The sequence below is a fragment of the Dasypus novemcinctus genome, chromosome 21 (assembly GCF_030445035.2).
Source record: "Dasypus novemcinctus isolate mDasNov1 chromosome 21, mDasNov1.1.hap2, whole genome shotgun sequence".
Classification (NCBI taxonomy): domain Eukaryota; kingdom Metazoa; phylum Chordata; class Mammalia; order Cingulata; family Dasypodidae; genus Dasypus; species Dasypus novemcinctus.
In genome coordinates this window covers 79,514,608-79,531,106 of record NC_080693.1, presented here as the reverse complement: position 1 = coordinate 79,531,106, position 16,499 = coordinate 79,514,608, and the positions used below count along the sequence as shown (strand labels likewise).

The following is a 16,499-nucleotide window of genomic DNA, read 5'->3' as shown; positions in this document are numbered from 1 at the left end:
AGCGAGGAGGGAGAATGGGGAGCTAACGCTTACGCTTAACTGATGGAAGAGGTTTGGTCAAGGATGGTGGTGATGGTAGCACAGCTTTGTGAATATAATCACCACCACTGAATTGTAGGAAGGTGGTTAAAATGGGAAACATTATGGTGTATATATATTACCACAGTAAAATAAAAAATAGGTGTAAGAGCCTGTAGATAGATGCTTAGTAACTAAAGAGGAAGGCTGGACTTTGTGTCATTATCTCTCAGCCCAAAAGCCACCCTCAGCTCTGCTCTGGGAAGGTGGGCATGGACGCTGCAATCACATTCCTCCTTTACCAGCTTGTGTCTGGTAGGCTGATGACAAGCAACACGAGAGGGAGACTAGAATGCTGGAGGAAGAGGGACACTCTTTCCTGTCATCATGTAACCACAGCAACATGACTTCACTCTGGCAACCAGAGTTGACTCCAGCAGTTGCTCCTCCTAGCAGCTTCTCCACACTCCTAGAAGCGGCCTTGTGGAGGTCCCTGAGATGGCAGCACCAGCTGGCCAGCATGTCCTTCTGCACAGGACCTCTCAACCTCCATTTCACTCCCGTCTAGGGGTTAGAATGGCACCCTGCGACACGACACTGGTGATGCCTCGGTGTTCCTCCTTGGCCCTTTCCTTTGACCAGTCTTGCTAACAACCCTTTAAATCCCGCTAACATAACTGCTGTGGTCTCCAGCTCTGGGACCCTGATACTCTACCTTGTTCACTAGTTCCTGTGAGTGTCCACCTTGCCTCCTGGCTGTGAGCGTCCCAGGGAGGGACTGCAGAGTCCCGCCCGCTGCCTGATGCTTTTGCTTATTAAATGATGAAGAAAATAATTATTCGTGGCTTTTGACTTCTACCACACATTTCTTATTCTTCCTGCAGGGAAAACGGGCATCTAGTCACTTACTCTCTTCCAGGACAATTTTTTTTACTTTCAAAACCATGTCCCGTTCCTCCCCTGGTCCCTCTCCAGCTCTCTGGGACCAGCCCATCTGTCCCCACCTTCTGCTTCTCAGGACTCTCCAGGTCCTTTCAGACTCAGTAAAATGAGGAGGAGGAAGGCCCGGTCCTGCTCAGGTACAGCAGTAGAAGTGAGGACTTCACAGGCGGCCCTGCTGGAAAAGATGAAGCGAAACTCACCTCCTGAGAATGGCTTGAGAATCACTGACAGTGAGTGGCATGGAAACCAGGGAAATTGCCACAGTGGAAAGCAGACAGAAAAGTCTTCAAGATTCACAAATTTGTTTCATTGTCTTTATTGACAAAAAAAAAGTCACAGCATTTCAGACTTTATTCAAACACAGAGACGGCAGCAAAGGGCACCAACGAGTGAGAGGCACCGCCCGGGCATCTGGGTCAAAGGCCATGCTGGAGGGCATGCGTGTCCTCGTGGCCCTACTCCCTTGGCATCTCAATCCCTTCCTCTCTATACCTCGCCGACACCGCTGAGGTCAGTTAAAAAAGTGCGAAACGAAGTCACTTTAGAGGAGGTTGGGCCCCACCTCACCACCAAGGAAAAAGACCGGGTTCTGAGGAAAAGAGGTGGAGCAACCTGTCGTCACTCCAGAGATGCCGGGCTGCTCCTTGGACCTGGGGCAGAGGAACAGGCGGGAAGCTGCTCCCCACTTGGCAGTACTGGGCAGCTGGAGAGACTGGGCCACTGCCGTGCGACAGCCCCAAACCCGATGGGCAGAACTTTCTTTGAGATTACCAGCCAGACCCTCTCGGGTCTTTTAACAAGAACTTGGTTCTTAAAGGGCTTGGGTAGAATACTTCCCCAGAAACCTTAAGAACTGAGTCAGCCTCAGATTCCTGGAGCACTGGAACAACTGTCATTGGGTTGCGGTGAGGAGAAAGACTTGGTGAATCCAGCCCTCTAAGAGAGCAGAAACAGCATTTAGTTCTGTTTCTCAAAGCATTTAGTTTGGGGCAAACAGCAGTCTTTTTACAGGATCAACTGTGGAATTTGGAAAAGATAAATGAAAAGACAAATGCATTCCTGAAGCACTTGTCCATTGTCAGCCCTAGCCTACCTCTCTCCTTCTGCTGAACTTGGTAAAAAGCTGGGGTTGGGGTCCAGAGCCATCTGCCCCTGCCCTGGGCCCTGGCCATGCTGTGTCCAGGCACGCCCCAGGAAAGCAGGGGGACAAGGAGCCCAAGCAAGTAGTATGAGCAGGCACAGGCCCCAAACGAAGCTGCTCTCCCCTGATCAGTTGTGTTATTTATCCCAACTGGCCAAAGAGCACCTCTCCCAGTTCTGTCCTCTCTGGTCACAACAGCTCTTCCCATTTTCTTTTCTTTTCCTTGACTACATCCAAATCTTTTCTTTTCCCATGAAAAATATGACAGGATGGATGCTTGTAACCTTTTTGAAGGGGTGGCTGCCATTACTGTAGGTAAAAATTCATCTACCATTTACAGCTGTGACAATACTGGGCCCTGGCCAGACTTCTGAGCATTAACTGTATACTTAGATCGGGTGTGCAGACATACAGTGTCACCTGACGCCCCTGTACCTTAAGGACACACACTTCTATCCTACTCTACAGACACAGAAAATAAGGAAAAAAACAAGAATCAAGCCATTTAGGTATGGTCAGGTCACAAGCTCAAAAGACATTTGGCGAAGTCTTTGGTCATTTCCAAAAGTTACCATCCTAGACCCACCTAGCAAGCAGTTGAGCTGTGGTGCAGGAGAACTTCAGCGCTGATGGGACCCAGGAGTGCCTGGCCTGAAGCCGTGGCCTTTTATAGACGGAACATTCACCAGAGGCACCTTTGATGCCTCCATTCAGTTTGTCATACTATGCCCATTCAACTGCACCAAAGTAATCGTTCAAACAAGTATTCAGTCTTCAACAACATGGCACCCATAGAAAGTAAGGTGAGGAGTGGGGCTGGAGATGCCCCGCAAATGCACACACACCACTGGGGACAATACAAAGGTGTCGCTGCCACTGTGGGTCAGGTTTGCCAAGGTTAGAAACCAAGAAAAGAACAAAATATCACACATTCAGTCAAGGCATTTCCAAGAGACAATCACAGAAATAACAACACTTTTGGATACAACAACATAACACATTTGGCAACTTTCCAAGAAAAAGCCTTCCCCCACCACAAGCCATCAGAGGCTCTATAAAGTCCCTTTATCCTTGATCCAGATTAAAAGGACGGGGAAGGATGACTGGGGCAACGGGAAATGAGCAAAGGCTGCAGAAGCACATATACCAACCAACTGAAGCTCCCACTCATCTGTCTGATCCAGGGAAGGATGTAGCCTGCCTCATCCTCTTCCCGGGAAGAAGGTAAGCTATGTGGAGGGTCCCGACTGCCAAGACACATGAGGCAAAGCTGAATGTGGTGGCAACTGAGTGCCCTGGTTCAAGAGCAGCAATCTCCATTCTCCAACCACAGTGAAGACCTAGAAAAAGAGAACAACCCATCCTCCCCTTCCTCAAAGGGCTTTAGTTCAAAGGAATATGGTGTACTCTGGGCAATCCTATCCTTAATCCAAAACCTCAACTCAATTAGACAAATTGAAGCTAGAATTCTTTGCATCTGCTGCATTATTTTTAGGGAGCATAGAAGGAGGGGAAGATAGTGTTACAAAGCAGCTGCAAATGTCCAGCTTGGCACGCTGGGGGTGGAGACAGGCACAGCTCAGGGATAAATCCTCTTTCATGTGCTCCAGCTTCCTTGAAGTACAGGCCACTTGTAAGGAGCTGGGCCTTCCTCTTCCCTTTCCCCCAGATAACCATCAAAGCTCCAACTGGGAACCCGGCCCAGCTGCCGCTGCCGTGAGAAGATTTGTTATAACACTGGCTAAGAAAACAAAAGCAGGTTTCTGAAAAGGTACTCTGCAGCCAGAATTCGCATCTGTCTTTGGATTCCTGCAGGTGGGGCCTTTGGTTCTGACCAGAACACTTCTCCACCGGGGGCCAGGCGCAGCTTTGCTTTGCAGTAGCTCGGTTACTGTACAGGAGCAAGATTGAACTTCAGAGAGGTGCTCTGCCCGATTGCTCTCTGGACGTTTAGGATTCTGGAGTTTCAGGGTCTTAGTTTACATCCGAGATCCTCTCTCCTGAAGAATCTGCAAGTGGAAGGGGGAGAAGGCTTGGGCTCCAGGTGCACACTGTTTTTAGACTGAGCTTGCTCAGCAGCTTGCTAAGGGGAAAGAAAGAGACCCCTGCTGCTTTCCGCTGGACCTTCATGAACTGCATGCTGATCCTCGTTATCTCTGGAAGCAAGGTAGGAGCAGGGCCTCGACCTCACCTGAGCGCTCTGGTTGTGTAAGACTCTTGCTCATCACAGTGGGCCTAAAGTCTCTATGCTGTTTGACCAAAGTTTTGCCACGCTAAGTGAAGCTCACGACATATTGGTGATTTAGAAATGTGTTGTGTTGCGTGTTGTGTGTGTTTGGTGAATACAGTGGAAGAAAGGAAATAACAGTGTAAAAAATTTTCCAGTAATTTGAGAGGAAAAATCACAAGATAAGAAAATGCCTTTTCTCTTGAAACAGCAATAAAATCATACAACTGTTTCAAAGAATAAAGGCAAACTACTCTCCAGTCTTGAGTTTCAGAATTCTCACCTTGTAAATAAAGGCAATAAGCTTTTCTTTTTCATTGATTTGACAGAGGCTGGAGAAAACCTATTCTTTTTAACTTCAAATTTCCTAAATGTGCTCTATAAGTCCTGCTTTTAATTACAAATAGTCAAAAGACCAAAATGAGGGGGGAAATTCAAAGCTGGCTTTAGAAGGGACGGGAAGAACTGACGAGCAACAGTTCAGGTAAATACAGTACAGGGACTGCAGACAAACACGGCAGAGATGAAGTTCTGTGACACAGTTTCTTACCTTTGCCTTCTCACTAGGCTCTATGACAATGCCATTGGTAGAATTATTTAGTTCTCTGGAGACAACACAGAGGAATTCTGCCTGATCTTCATTTCCATAGTTATAGGAAGATCCAATGCTGATTAGCTATTAAAACAAGAAGATCGGGAACAAACAGTGATTTTATAATACTTAAGTAGAAACAAAAAAAAAAGAAAATAAGTGGGGGGAAAAAACCCAAACTTAAGTATTTAGTATACTAGAGTATTTGTAACCAAACCCTCCCTCCCCTGAACTGAACTGAATTTTGTAGTTTTACTTCTCAAAGGATGAAGAATTCCCTGAGAATTTACAAAAGCCTCGAGGACAACTGGATCTCAGTTACTCAACAGGGCACAATCAGGGAAGCTTCCCCAAAGAAAAGGAGTCTGAGTTCTGCCACTCTCCTGCTTACTCAAGCGCGTACATCACCACCAAAGGCAGCCTCTAGGATTAACACTACTACACTCTCTGTATCAAATACTGGGGTGAAAGGGAACTTTTCTGTGGCTGTGAATGGACACCTGCTTCAGCAAAAACACCTGCAGGAAGCGGGCTCATCTCTAAGCTAAGGTCCTGGAAAGGAGACTGGCACTCAGGAGGAGGAAGCAAGAACCAAGCAATTCAGCAAACAGCTACCAAAAGCCATATTCTGCTGGTGTGCTCCACCCTTTTGGAGAATTGAATTCAGTTTTTCATTCTGAACAGGAAACACACTTGCAAAGGGAGAAGCTAAGCCCAAGAGTGCGGGCATTCTGGCAAGCACACAAGCCTCCAGCCAGGAGCCCATCCCCAACCAGCTCTGGAACTGGGTGGGGCACCTCTACCCCTTGACTTCCTTACCCACAGCAGAAGTCAGGCACAGCACACTTTGTGCTCCCAGGTGATAATAAAGCAAGAAAAGTAACATGAGCAATCATGCACTAGTTCTGCCAAGTATACTTTTTAAATAATGCCCTTTGTTTATGACTTTATAGCAGGGAAAGTACTTTGTAGTAGATTTTTCTTAAAATTCTTATTTCTTTTCCTAGAAAAACTTATTGTAGTAAAACATATATAACATAAAATTTGCCACTTTAACCATTTTTTTTTTTTTAAAGATTTATTTATTTATTTAATTCCCCCCCCTCCCCTAGTTGTCTGTTCTTGGTGTCTATTTGTTGCGTCTTGTTTCTTTGTCTGCTTTCGTTTCTTTGTCCGCTTCTGTTGTCATCAGCGGCACAGGAAGTGTGGGCGGCGCCATTCCTGGGCAGGCTGCACTTTCTTTTCACGCTGGGCGGCTTTCCTCACGGGCGCACTCCTTGCGCATGGGGCTCCCCCATGCGGGGGACACCCTTGCGTGGCACGGCACTCCTTGCGCGCATCAGCACTGCGCATGGCCAGCTCCACATGGGTCGAGGAGGCCCGGGGTTTGAACCGCGGACCTCCCATATGGTAGACGGAGGCCCTAACCACTGGGCCAAAGTCCGTTTCCCAACCATTTTTAAGTGTACAGTTCAGTGGCAATTACATTCACAATGTTGTCCAACCATCACTACTATCTATTTCCAAAACTTTTTCATCACCTCAGACATAAATTCTGTATCCATTAAGTAGTAATTCCCTGTTCCCCCCTCCCCCATCCTCTGGTAACCTTCTTGTCTTTTTTAGACATTTTATAAAAGTGGAATCATACAATATTTGTCCTTTTTATTTCTAGCATATTTCACTAAGCATAATGTTTTTAAGTTTTATCCATGGACCAAGCTTCATTCGTTTTTACAGCTGAGTAATATTCCACTGTATATACAGAACACATTTTGTTTATCTGTTCATCTGTTGATGGACATTTGGGTTGTTTCCACCTTTTGGCTACTGTGAATAGGGCTGCAATGAATATTGGTGTACAAATATTTGTTTGAGTTCTGTTTTCAATTTTTTGGGGTATATACCTAGGGGTGGAATTGTTGGGTCAAAGAGTAATTCTATTTTTAACTTTTTGAGGAACCTCCAAACTGTTTTCCAGAGTAGCTGCACATTTTACATTCCCACTAGCAATGCATGAGGATTTTAATTTCTCCACATCCTCGCCAACACTTGTTTTTTTAATTATTTCTATTTATTTCTCTTCCCTTCCCCTCCCAGTTGTCTGCCCTCTGTGTCCATTCACTGTGTGTTTCTGTGTCCACTTGTATGCTTGTCAGCAGCACCCAGAATGTATCTCTTTCCTGCTGCATCATCCTGTTGTGTCAGCTCTCCGTGTGTGCAGCGCCATTCCTGGGCAGGCTGCACTTTCTCTTGTGCTGGGCGGCTCTCTTTATGGGGCACACTCCTTGCATATGGGGCTCCCCTATGCAGGGGACACCCCTGTGTGGCACGGTACTCCTTGCATGCATCAGCACTACGCATGGGCCAGCTCCACATGGGTCAAGGAGGCCTGGGGCTTAACTTTTATAGTAGAAAGGTGGTTTATGGTAACAGTTGAGCTGACCTCTTAAACTCTACCTAAAAATAGGCATGATTCATATAAAATAAAATAATATATTCACTCTGTTCACTCAGCCTCCCCGTTTTGAAGGCAATAAATGAACTGAACTATTCTGCCATCTAGTGGAAGAAAACAGTACAATCCTGACTCTCAGTTGCTTTGTTTTACTAATTTAATATTAAATACAAAGCTCAAAGAATAGAAATTGATACAATAATGGCAAACAACCAAGCTACACTTCTCACTATGTTTGATTTCTTTCACAACATCCTTGTTCAATATGCTTTTTAAGGAAGAGTCGCTGAATCCTAGTCTTCTTTAGGATCTTAATCTACATTGTGTCCAGAGAGTGAGCTTTGTGCTTCTGAAAGGAATCCTTCTGAGAGAAGAAGAAACACAGGCTGGCACTTTCAAGCCTAAACAAGCTTTCTGGCTCCTTTGGGCACAATCAGATTGAAAAATTTGGATATGACGCTGGGGGACCTGGTACTATTCCCAATTCTCCCCAACCCGTCGTGTACTACCGAGCAAATAGTTCACACCCAGTGGCTCTTTTCCTGTATTTTTAAAAAATTTTTGAGGAGGTACAAGGGATTGAACACAGAACTTTGTATGTGGGAAGCAGGCACTCAACCACTGGGCCACACCCGATCCTTTCCCATGTTCTTGAACAGACCAGCAGCTGGCTTTAGAGATCTCACAGGATTATTAACTGGTAAAGGAGGATGATTGTAGACTTGTGGATTCCTAGGCTGAGATTCCAGGTACGGTGGCTTGGAGCTTATGTACCCCAGATAAACATGTTAAACTTAATCCATTCCTGTGGGTATGAACCCATTATAAACAGGACACTTTGATGAGTTCACTTCAGTTAGGGTGTGGCCCAAATGAATCAGAATGAGTCTTAATCCTATTACTGAAGGCCTTATAGGGAAGGCCACAGACACAGAAAGAAAGCCACAGGGAGCAGCCAGAACCTGGAAGTTGATGGAAATAAGCAGCCAGGGGAGGCTGCCATGTGCACTGACAGGTTACAGAAAAGCCAAGGACCAAGGACTGCTGGCAGCCAGCCACAGAATCTCTCTTCTGGGAGAAAGCATCGCCTTGTTAACGCCTTGATTTTGGAATTCTTCTAGCCTCAAAATCATGATCCAATAAATTCCCACTAACCCGTTGCATGGCATTTATTTTAAAAGCCAGGGAAACTAATACACTGGGTTATTCCTATGTTAAGAAATTTACCTGTTCAAATTTCCAACCATCAGACATAGTGGAGACCATCTGTGTAAGCTCTTCTTCTTGACACTGCAGGACTCTGTATACATGCTTCACGGGACCCTGCAACAACCACAAATAGGCTTGTAAGAACCAGATCAAGGACACAACAGTTTGCAATTGGCTCAGTAAGGCTCCTCAAGGGAATAAACACTGAAAAGGAGTTTGCTTGGAATTTTTTCTTGGCAGCCACGCACCATCCCCCTTCTCCAAGTAGTACTGTAGTTTTGCAATAAAAACTTATCCAAGGAAAGAAAGAAAAAGGGTCTAAGAACATGACTCAGTGGGTAAAACAATCCTGAACTTAAGAGGGATGCATACTGTGAGCGACCATGCTGACAAATTTAGGTTTCATCTCTCTTCCTAAGGAGAAAACAGAGTGAAAGTACTTTGCACAGAAAGTCTGGTATTTTTCTTAAGTCTTTCATATCTGATACACATGCCGAAAATGTAGACCATATTTTGGTTTATTCAGAGTGATACCTTATTATAGGAATAATAAATAGGAATTTCATAATCGTCAAATATTCAAGCTATTTTTACCAACTCTGCCAATGCTATCTGACTGAAGAAGTTTTTCTGAAAGTGTTAAATGGTAACATCGCTTTTACAAAGTCATTTGCTGGCCAGACTCAAGTATTTAGAACATGTTAGAACTGGAAGCCAAAAGGCTGAGCAACCAAAATGGATGCCTCGAGGCTACAGCACTAGAGCCTCCACATTTTATCAAAAAGAGAACACCCTCACGCTTGTGTTTTGGCCCATGGGAGTTTTAGAAGCCAAATCGAGACCCGGAACAAGGGTTGCTGCAGGGAGCACGCTCACCAGATGGAAGCGAGCACTCACAGGACAATAAAAGATGCACACGAGGGCTCCAAGCACTCAGAACTCTGGGACCATTCGGTGTCAGGTCTAATAGCTGCACACCGTCCGCCTGGCCTGGAAGGCATGAGGGGTCATGACTCACAGAGCAATGACAGCACTCAGGCATGGAGAGGGTCAGTTATGTGCATGTAAAAATGATGAAAACTTAGTTTTGGCACTTTTTCAAAAGGATGAATGAGCTTCAGTTATCTGGAAAATTAGTTATGGACCAACTCACTACTTGGAAAATTCGGGATAAGCAAAAGCAGCTACTGATTACTGAGTGCCACAAGCCCAAAGCATTACTCCCTTCCCTAGTCTTCGCCACAGTCCTGGAAGGTAGGTTTTAGCTCCCACCTACACACAAGGACACCAATGTTCAGAGGGTGAAGTAGCTCACCCAAGCTCTACAGCTACTAAGTGGGCAGGAAGTCAAGCTGGGACTTGAATGCAGGTCTGCCCAACAGTACTTTCTTCTTTGCTTTCTCCTTCTAAATGAGGTATTGCAATCATTAACCAAAGCACCATGGTTAAAAAAAAAATTTCCTTTCATATGAAATACGGGACAAACACCCCAGAAATCTCATCTAATATTTACCACCCATTTTGGCAACAACCAGATGGTTTATATTACAAAATTTAAAGCACCAGAAAAGATTTATGACATTGGCCACAGCTGTTAAAGTCTCAGATATTTAAGATGCCTATATTGCCCCTTTCTTGCCCTCTTCCAAACGCACCAAGATTAATCACCTTGCAAAAAACGTTATCAGAGACAGTAAAGCAATGAGAAAGGTGGTAGCTACTAAAAGAAAGGACAGGTCATTAAAATAAAGGTGGGGTGGGAACCTCAGGTCTTGGTCTGAATGCGGGCCCTGAGTAGACAAATGAAGGAGAAAATGTGTTGGAAGGAACAGCCACCGAAACCCCCACATGGCTGCCTTCACCTTACAGGCACGTGTGGAAAGTGAAAAAGAAAGGTATCTTTAAGTTCCACTAAATAAAAAGGACAGATGAAAAGATCAATTAACATCGAAAAGGTCGTGACATTCCTGGAACAAAAAAGCTGCCAACTGGTTATAACCCAACAAGCCTTCAAAATCTAGAGGACTAATTAACTTAATTGCTGTCATCAAAAAGAAATCTTAGAATGCTCTCTAGGAATTAGCTAATGGGAAAAAAACAGAACGTTTAGGTACTATGATTTGCATGGTTTCAAACGAACTAATTCACGGCACCATCAAAAATTATTTTGGAATGTGGAAAACTGAAGAGAAGCCTAGATTTTCAAAACGTCTAAGCAATCGAATATTTAATGGTGCAAGATGCCATATAAATATAAGATGGGAAAGAGACTGGCAACATGAGGTCATATTTCCCAGGGTAATCTGCAAACCAATGACAAATTCATCTTCAAATATTAAAAAGGAGCTTCTCAGCTGTCGGCCAGATGGAAGAGAACGGGAAGAGAACTAAATGAATAAGGCTTCCTTCCACCTTTGCACCTTGCCAGAAAAAAGAAGATAAAAGAGTTCATTTTTTATCATATATGTCAGTTATTCATCAAGGTGATTTCATTTGGAGTCAGAAAACTTTGATACATGAAGTCAAAGAGAAAGAACAAGACGCTATACTTTAAAAAAAAAACATACTGCCATCTTCTAAACTGCAGGAAAAGTCTACAGTGCCATAGAGTAGACCTAAAGGAAGCATCCACCGCCAATTTCTAATGGGGTAAGATGCAAGTTATGAGCCAAGACAGAGAGCACAGCAGTGTACGACTCTGCCCTTTGTCTCTGCAACTCTGTAGTCGTGCCTACTTAAAATATAGCCTAAATACTCAAAAGGGAGTGTCTGTTTTTCCTGCTAGACTTCAATATTCTTGAGGGCAAGGGGGTCCAGTTAGAGAATCCCGAGGGCCTAAGAGAAGCTGTTATGAATACTCAGGCACAAGATGAATGCAGTAACATGAAGTGAGCTAAGACTGCATTGTGGGAAGCAGCTGTGGCTCAAGCAATTGAGCCCCCATTTACCATATGGAGGACTCGGATTCAATCCCTGGGACCTCCTGGTGGAAAAAAAAAAAAGAAAAGGTGTCCCAGACCTGCGTGACACAGAGAGGCACAAGCCCCCATGTGGCAAAGCCACGCACCAAAAAGTCAATGACGCAACCAGATAGAAAAAAAAAAAACCCTGCATTGTGGCCCTTTCTCAAACTAGGTGGCAAAATTCTGTGTTTCATTTTTGTTACTATTTCTGAGTTATAATCAAAAGAGAAGCTTGATACAATTTTCTCAGGAGCATGATTTATAAGCAGTTCTAATATCTAGGCATGAGAATACCTTTCAACCAGCGGTAGGAGCTGGCTTTGATGTGGTCACAAATTAAAGGTTCATCCTAATGAAGAGCAGCCAACAGGCTGAAGCAAGGTCTTGTTTGGTATTTATGATGAGAAAGACAGATACTCTGCCAGGATCAACAAGTTTTGGATCTAAGTACCCTGGGCTCCTCCCACTGCCGTATGGTGAACAGCATACTTCTAACGGGACATGGGGTTTTATTCTTTATTATTTATTCTCCTCCATGTCTTCATTCTGGACAATTCTTGGGCATGGGTCTGTTGTGTCCACTTGAGTGTGTACTGTATGCACAGCAGGAACAACAGTTTTTCAAACAGATCTCCTTCTCGACATGAGTAGCAAGGCTCTCGCTAAGGAGCACATATCCTTTTCAAATCACACCCAGACATGGACAGAGGAAGCCCCTGAAGACATTTTCCCCTCAAAAGTTCAAAACACATTACTTGTGAAGTTCTGTTCTCATTGTCCCGTATCCTCTCCTTAACCAGTCGCACAAGAGATGCGATGTTGTAAAATTCTGCTTCTTCCAGCACACCTAGAACAAGGACCAAACTGTAGAAAAACAAGCACTAACTTACATCAAGAAGAACCTAGAGTTTACATGCTTGCTGAAAACTGCATTTTTCAAAAGCAAGTCTAGTCTTTATTCCTCAGCCTGGAAAATATTTCTTTGTTGTTGGAGGTATACCTATTACCTGTGCCCAACATGAGTGAGTCCAGCACAAGGGCCTGCTCCAGTCGCTCCCCTTTACCCCTACTGTTTCCTACCTGCCCCTGACTTTCCCTGCACCTGTCTAGGAGCTGCAGAACACCTTTCTCATATGTCACTTGGTTCCTGGAGCTAGTCACATTAGACATTTCCCGAACTTGAAATTTTTCCCCTAAGAACTGGGGAGGGTGGGGGTATAAAGTTAATAGCATGGAGGCCAAACTTAATAGGATGCATATAATCTGAACAATATATAAGGTAATCATGGGAAGAATCCTACTCTAAGCAGAATCAAAAGCCTTGGATAGGACAACAAAATGTGATGTGTGATCCTGTACCAGAAAAAAATGTGCTAGAATAGTCATTATTAGGACACTGGACAAAATTGGAGTATGAACTGTAGATTAAAGTATTTAACAGTATTAAATTTATCAGTATTAAATTTCCTAAATTTAGAAACTGGGTTGTGGTTATGTTAAAAATTGTTCTTTTGTTTGGTCCCCGGTGCTGAAATCATGTGGGAAGCAGGTGCTCAACTGCTTGAGCCACATCTGCTCTCATAAAAGTTGTTCTTGGGAAATACACTCTGAGTATTAAGGGTGAAGGGACCTGATAGCTGCACTCTATTCTCAAATAGCTCAGTGGTGGGGGGGGGGTAGGGGGGGTGAGGGAGGAGGGGAGAGAGGGAAGAGGAGAAAGAAGGAGAATGAATGAATGAAAAAGTAAATGCGGCCCCCCAAACACTGTTAAAATTGGTGAATCTGGGTAAAGAGTTCTTTGTACTATTCTTGTCCTTTTCTCTAAGTCTGAAATTATTTCAAAATAAAACGTTTTTGTTTTTTTAAATGGCATCAGAAAAGATGCTTAAGATTCCTCTTTCAAAGAACAAAATTAAGATTGTTCATGGGCTGGTAACTGTTGAAGTGGCTAATGGAATTCATTGTACTACTCCTCCTCCTTCTGTATGTGTTTGAAATTTCCATAATGAAATATATTTTAAAAAAAAGGATTTTAAAAGAGAGAAAGAAGGAGTCCTTTTTTAAGGATTGAAACAAAGTTGTTTTCCAGTTCCTTCATTAATTAAGCCATGATGGCTTTCTTACTCAGAGCCAATGCTCCCAGAGCAGGGTGTTCTGGATTTAGGGACAGGCCCCAATCTTCAACTCAAGCCTTCAGCAAGACCATGCCAAGCCTTTTAGAACACTGTCAGACCCACTTACAGGCCAAATGCTCCACAAACCAAAAAGATGAGGCAACTGATGATTTACCTGACAACGAACTGGAATGAATTAGGTCATCTGTAAAAATTCACAGGGAATCATCAGACCAGAATCTTAAAAGAAATGAGGCCAAGCCTTCATTTCTTTCTTTCTTTTTTTTTTAACTGCAAGTCCACACTAAAACTGAAAATATAAATAACTGAATGTCACTGATGTGTTGCTTTAGGCTATGGAACTTCACTGCTAGCACATAAGCAATTGTAAAGAAGGCTCATGACAATTCTGCAGATTTAGGAAAAAAAACTCCTCAAACTCTCCGCAAAGCCAAGCTACCTACTTTCCTTCTTGCTAAGGAGACTGCTTAGAGCTCAGTGCGACCCCTTTAAACAAGCTTGCTCTAACTAGAGGCTTCCTGTTCATGCATTAACTTTTCCAATACCTGTACCTAAGCGCAATGAAAACTTCAAGGAAAATATATTGTGGTGAGAGGGCTTTAAAGATACTACCTGAATACTGAAAATGCCCAATTCAAACACTGTTCTTACCTTCTTCTGCCAACTCCTTATTAATGATGAGTTTCCCATGTCGGAGGTAGTTTAGGATAGGACCAAAGTAGGTGGGATCTCTGTCAATCAGGTAGGCCCCTGTCTCGTCCTGCCAACCAAACACAAGGATATCACTGTGGTGGTTTCAGGAGCTTTTAAAACTAAGGGCAAAACAAACAAACAAAAGAAAAGTGAAAAATAAAATAAAATAAAACTAAGGGTAGGATTTCAACTTCTTTGTCAATAACCAGTAAGACAACAATTCATTCCATCAGCTAAAAAAATTTTAGTGAGAGAGCAAGTTTTGCTAGGTGTTTGCTTATTATAACCTATTGACGGGAGGACTAGATTTATATATCTTGTTCTTTAAGATCATTTCAGGTAGGGTGTTTCAGATGCAGTCACATTTATCATCTGTGCATTTACTTACTGGTGCGAACTTCTAAAATCTCTACCTGGACGACAATTACCAACATTCTTCTATAGGATATTTGTTATAAATGGAGGAAGAAAATGTCAGAGCTGTGTAATTAAAATCTTTGCTTGAGGTGGACATTCTGTCTTCTCCATTGCCCCGGAATCACATTCCTAATTCTGAGAAAACCTCTGTTCGGTTGGCAACATTTGGGAGTCTGCATTGCCAGCTGTAATCTCACACACCCCAGCTCTGTGCCCAGAGGAAGCTTGGCACTGCCAGGCCTTTGGCTCTGGGCAGCTTTAATGCTACTGATCTTTACAGTAAGAGGAACAAGAGGAAATGGGCTTATTCTGCAACAAGGGTAGATTAAAATAATTCCTTTATAAGCAAGGGTCTGGGACTCTCTTTACTTCAAAGTTAGGGCAGAATAGGTTTCTATCAATCTGAGATTCATTAGAGAAGAGGGAGGAGATGAACCAATGAAATCAACAAATGTTTACAGAATCCCAACTCTGCTGGAAGGTAACCAACCAGCTAGGGGCTATATGGGATATAAGAAGGTGTAAGCTATGGTCCGTGCCTTTAAACTGGGAACAAAAGACGAACATGTAAAAAAAAATTTTTTCTCAAACAACACCTCAAACAGGAAATGGGTTAAGTGTCTTGTCATCTCTCAACCCTTTGGTTAGCAGCCATGCATCTTGCCCAACAGCATTCTTTGGTCTTCATTTTCCCTGGGACTTAAATGATCAACCTAGGTTTGCACTGGCAAATGGTAACTCCTTCCAAGGGATCGTTTTGTGTTTTTTTTACCTCAAATATGAACCTAAAGCAGTAGCTCTTACCAGAACCAAGTTCTGGGACCTGGACCTCAGGCAAGAAGTGTGGTATCAGGAGAGGCACTTCCTGCGGCTTTCAAAGCCATCGGCAGCCCCGGCCTTTCGCCCAACTTGGCAGAGGGGTCCAAGAGCAAGTCCGAGAAAGCTACAAAGATGCCTTCCCTCGCCCTGACCCAGTTCTGAAGGCATCTGGCACAGGCAGTGAGGGGCTGAAGAGGAGCCAGGGGAAAACTCATGCAGATCTGAAGGGCTGCGATGAGGGGAGTAAAGAATATGGAGAAGGGGTGTGGAATGGGAATCTCACGGGTGCGGGTGGGAACCGGGTGGGAAAAGGAGCCGCTGAGAACCAAGGGCGGGGTCAGAGAGAGAGCCCGGGTGCGCCGGAGGATGGGGGAGAACGGGAAGGGTCCGCCTGAGGCCGCCGGCGCTAGGCTGAGTGGGGCAGTGGGGATGGGGGGGCGCGTCCCGGGAGAAACCAGGGGGTCAAAAGGCCCGGGGGCGCGCCCGAGGGCGGGGCGCACCTTGTCCGAGTCCAGCTCCGGATCCTCCTGGCAGCAAAGGCGGCAGAGGAAAGACTTGGGCTCGCGGCCCAGGGTCTGTCTGGTGGTCACGAAGTAGGTGCCGCCCACATTCAGCCGGACCCAGCGGGCCGCGCCGCCGCCCCCTGCCCGCTCGGGCGGTCCGGGACCCGGCTCCAGCGGCTGCGCGGCGGCGGCGGGCGGACGGCCGTGCCCGCGGGGCGTGGGGCCGGCGGGGCGAGGGCTGGGGGGCCCGCGGCACAGGCCGCCCCCGTCGCCCTGCCCGCTCCCGCCACTCCCTCCCAGCCCCGCCATCGCCGGGTCCAGCTGCAGCTCCGCCATCTTGAGCCACCGCCGCCGCTGCCCGCGCGCCGCCGGGCCGGCCCAT

At 45.0% G+C, this 16,499-nt stretch overlaps 1 protein-coding gene across 1 annotated transcript; it reads right to left on the bottom strand.

The window, feature by feature from the left end:
• Positions 1 to 1,260: 1,260 nt before the first annotated feature.
• Positions 1,261 to 16,468, bottom strand: KCTD2 (potassium channel tetramerization domain containing 2). Its single transcript, XM_058284696.1, has 6 exons — positions 16,115 to 16,468; positions 14,337 to 14,445; positions 12,306 to 12,397; positions 8,606 to 8,701; positions 4,879 to 5,004; positions 1,261 to 4,110 (listed from the first exon to the last, which is right to left on the bottom strand). The coding sequence occupies exons 1-6, from the start codon at positions 16,451 to 16,453 to the stop codon at positions 4,081 to 4,083; spliced, it is 792 nt and encodes a 263-aa protein (XP_058140679.1). The 5' UTR covers positions 16,454 to 16,468; the 3' UTR covers positions 1,261 to 4,080.
• Positions 16,469 to 16,499: the final 31 nt, after the last annotated feature.

Coding starts and splice junctions, on each gene's coding strand:
- KCTD2 (XM_058284696.1), bottom strand. CDS start 16,453: ATGGCGGAGCTGCAGCTGGACCCGGCGATGGCGGGGCTGGGAGGGAGT. Junction 5,005..8,605: donor ATGGTTGGAAATTTGAACAG/GTAAATTTCTTA, acceptor TTGTTTTAATAG/CTAATCAGCATTGGATCTTC. Junction 4,111..4,878: donor AGCCTAGTGAGAAGGCAAAG/GTAAGAAACTGT, acceptor TTCCACTTGCAG/ATTCTTCAGGAGAGAGGATC.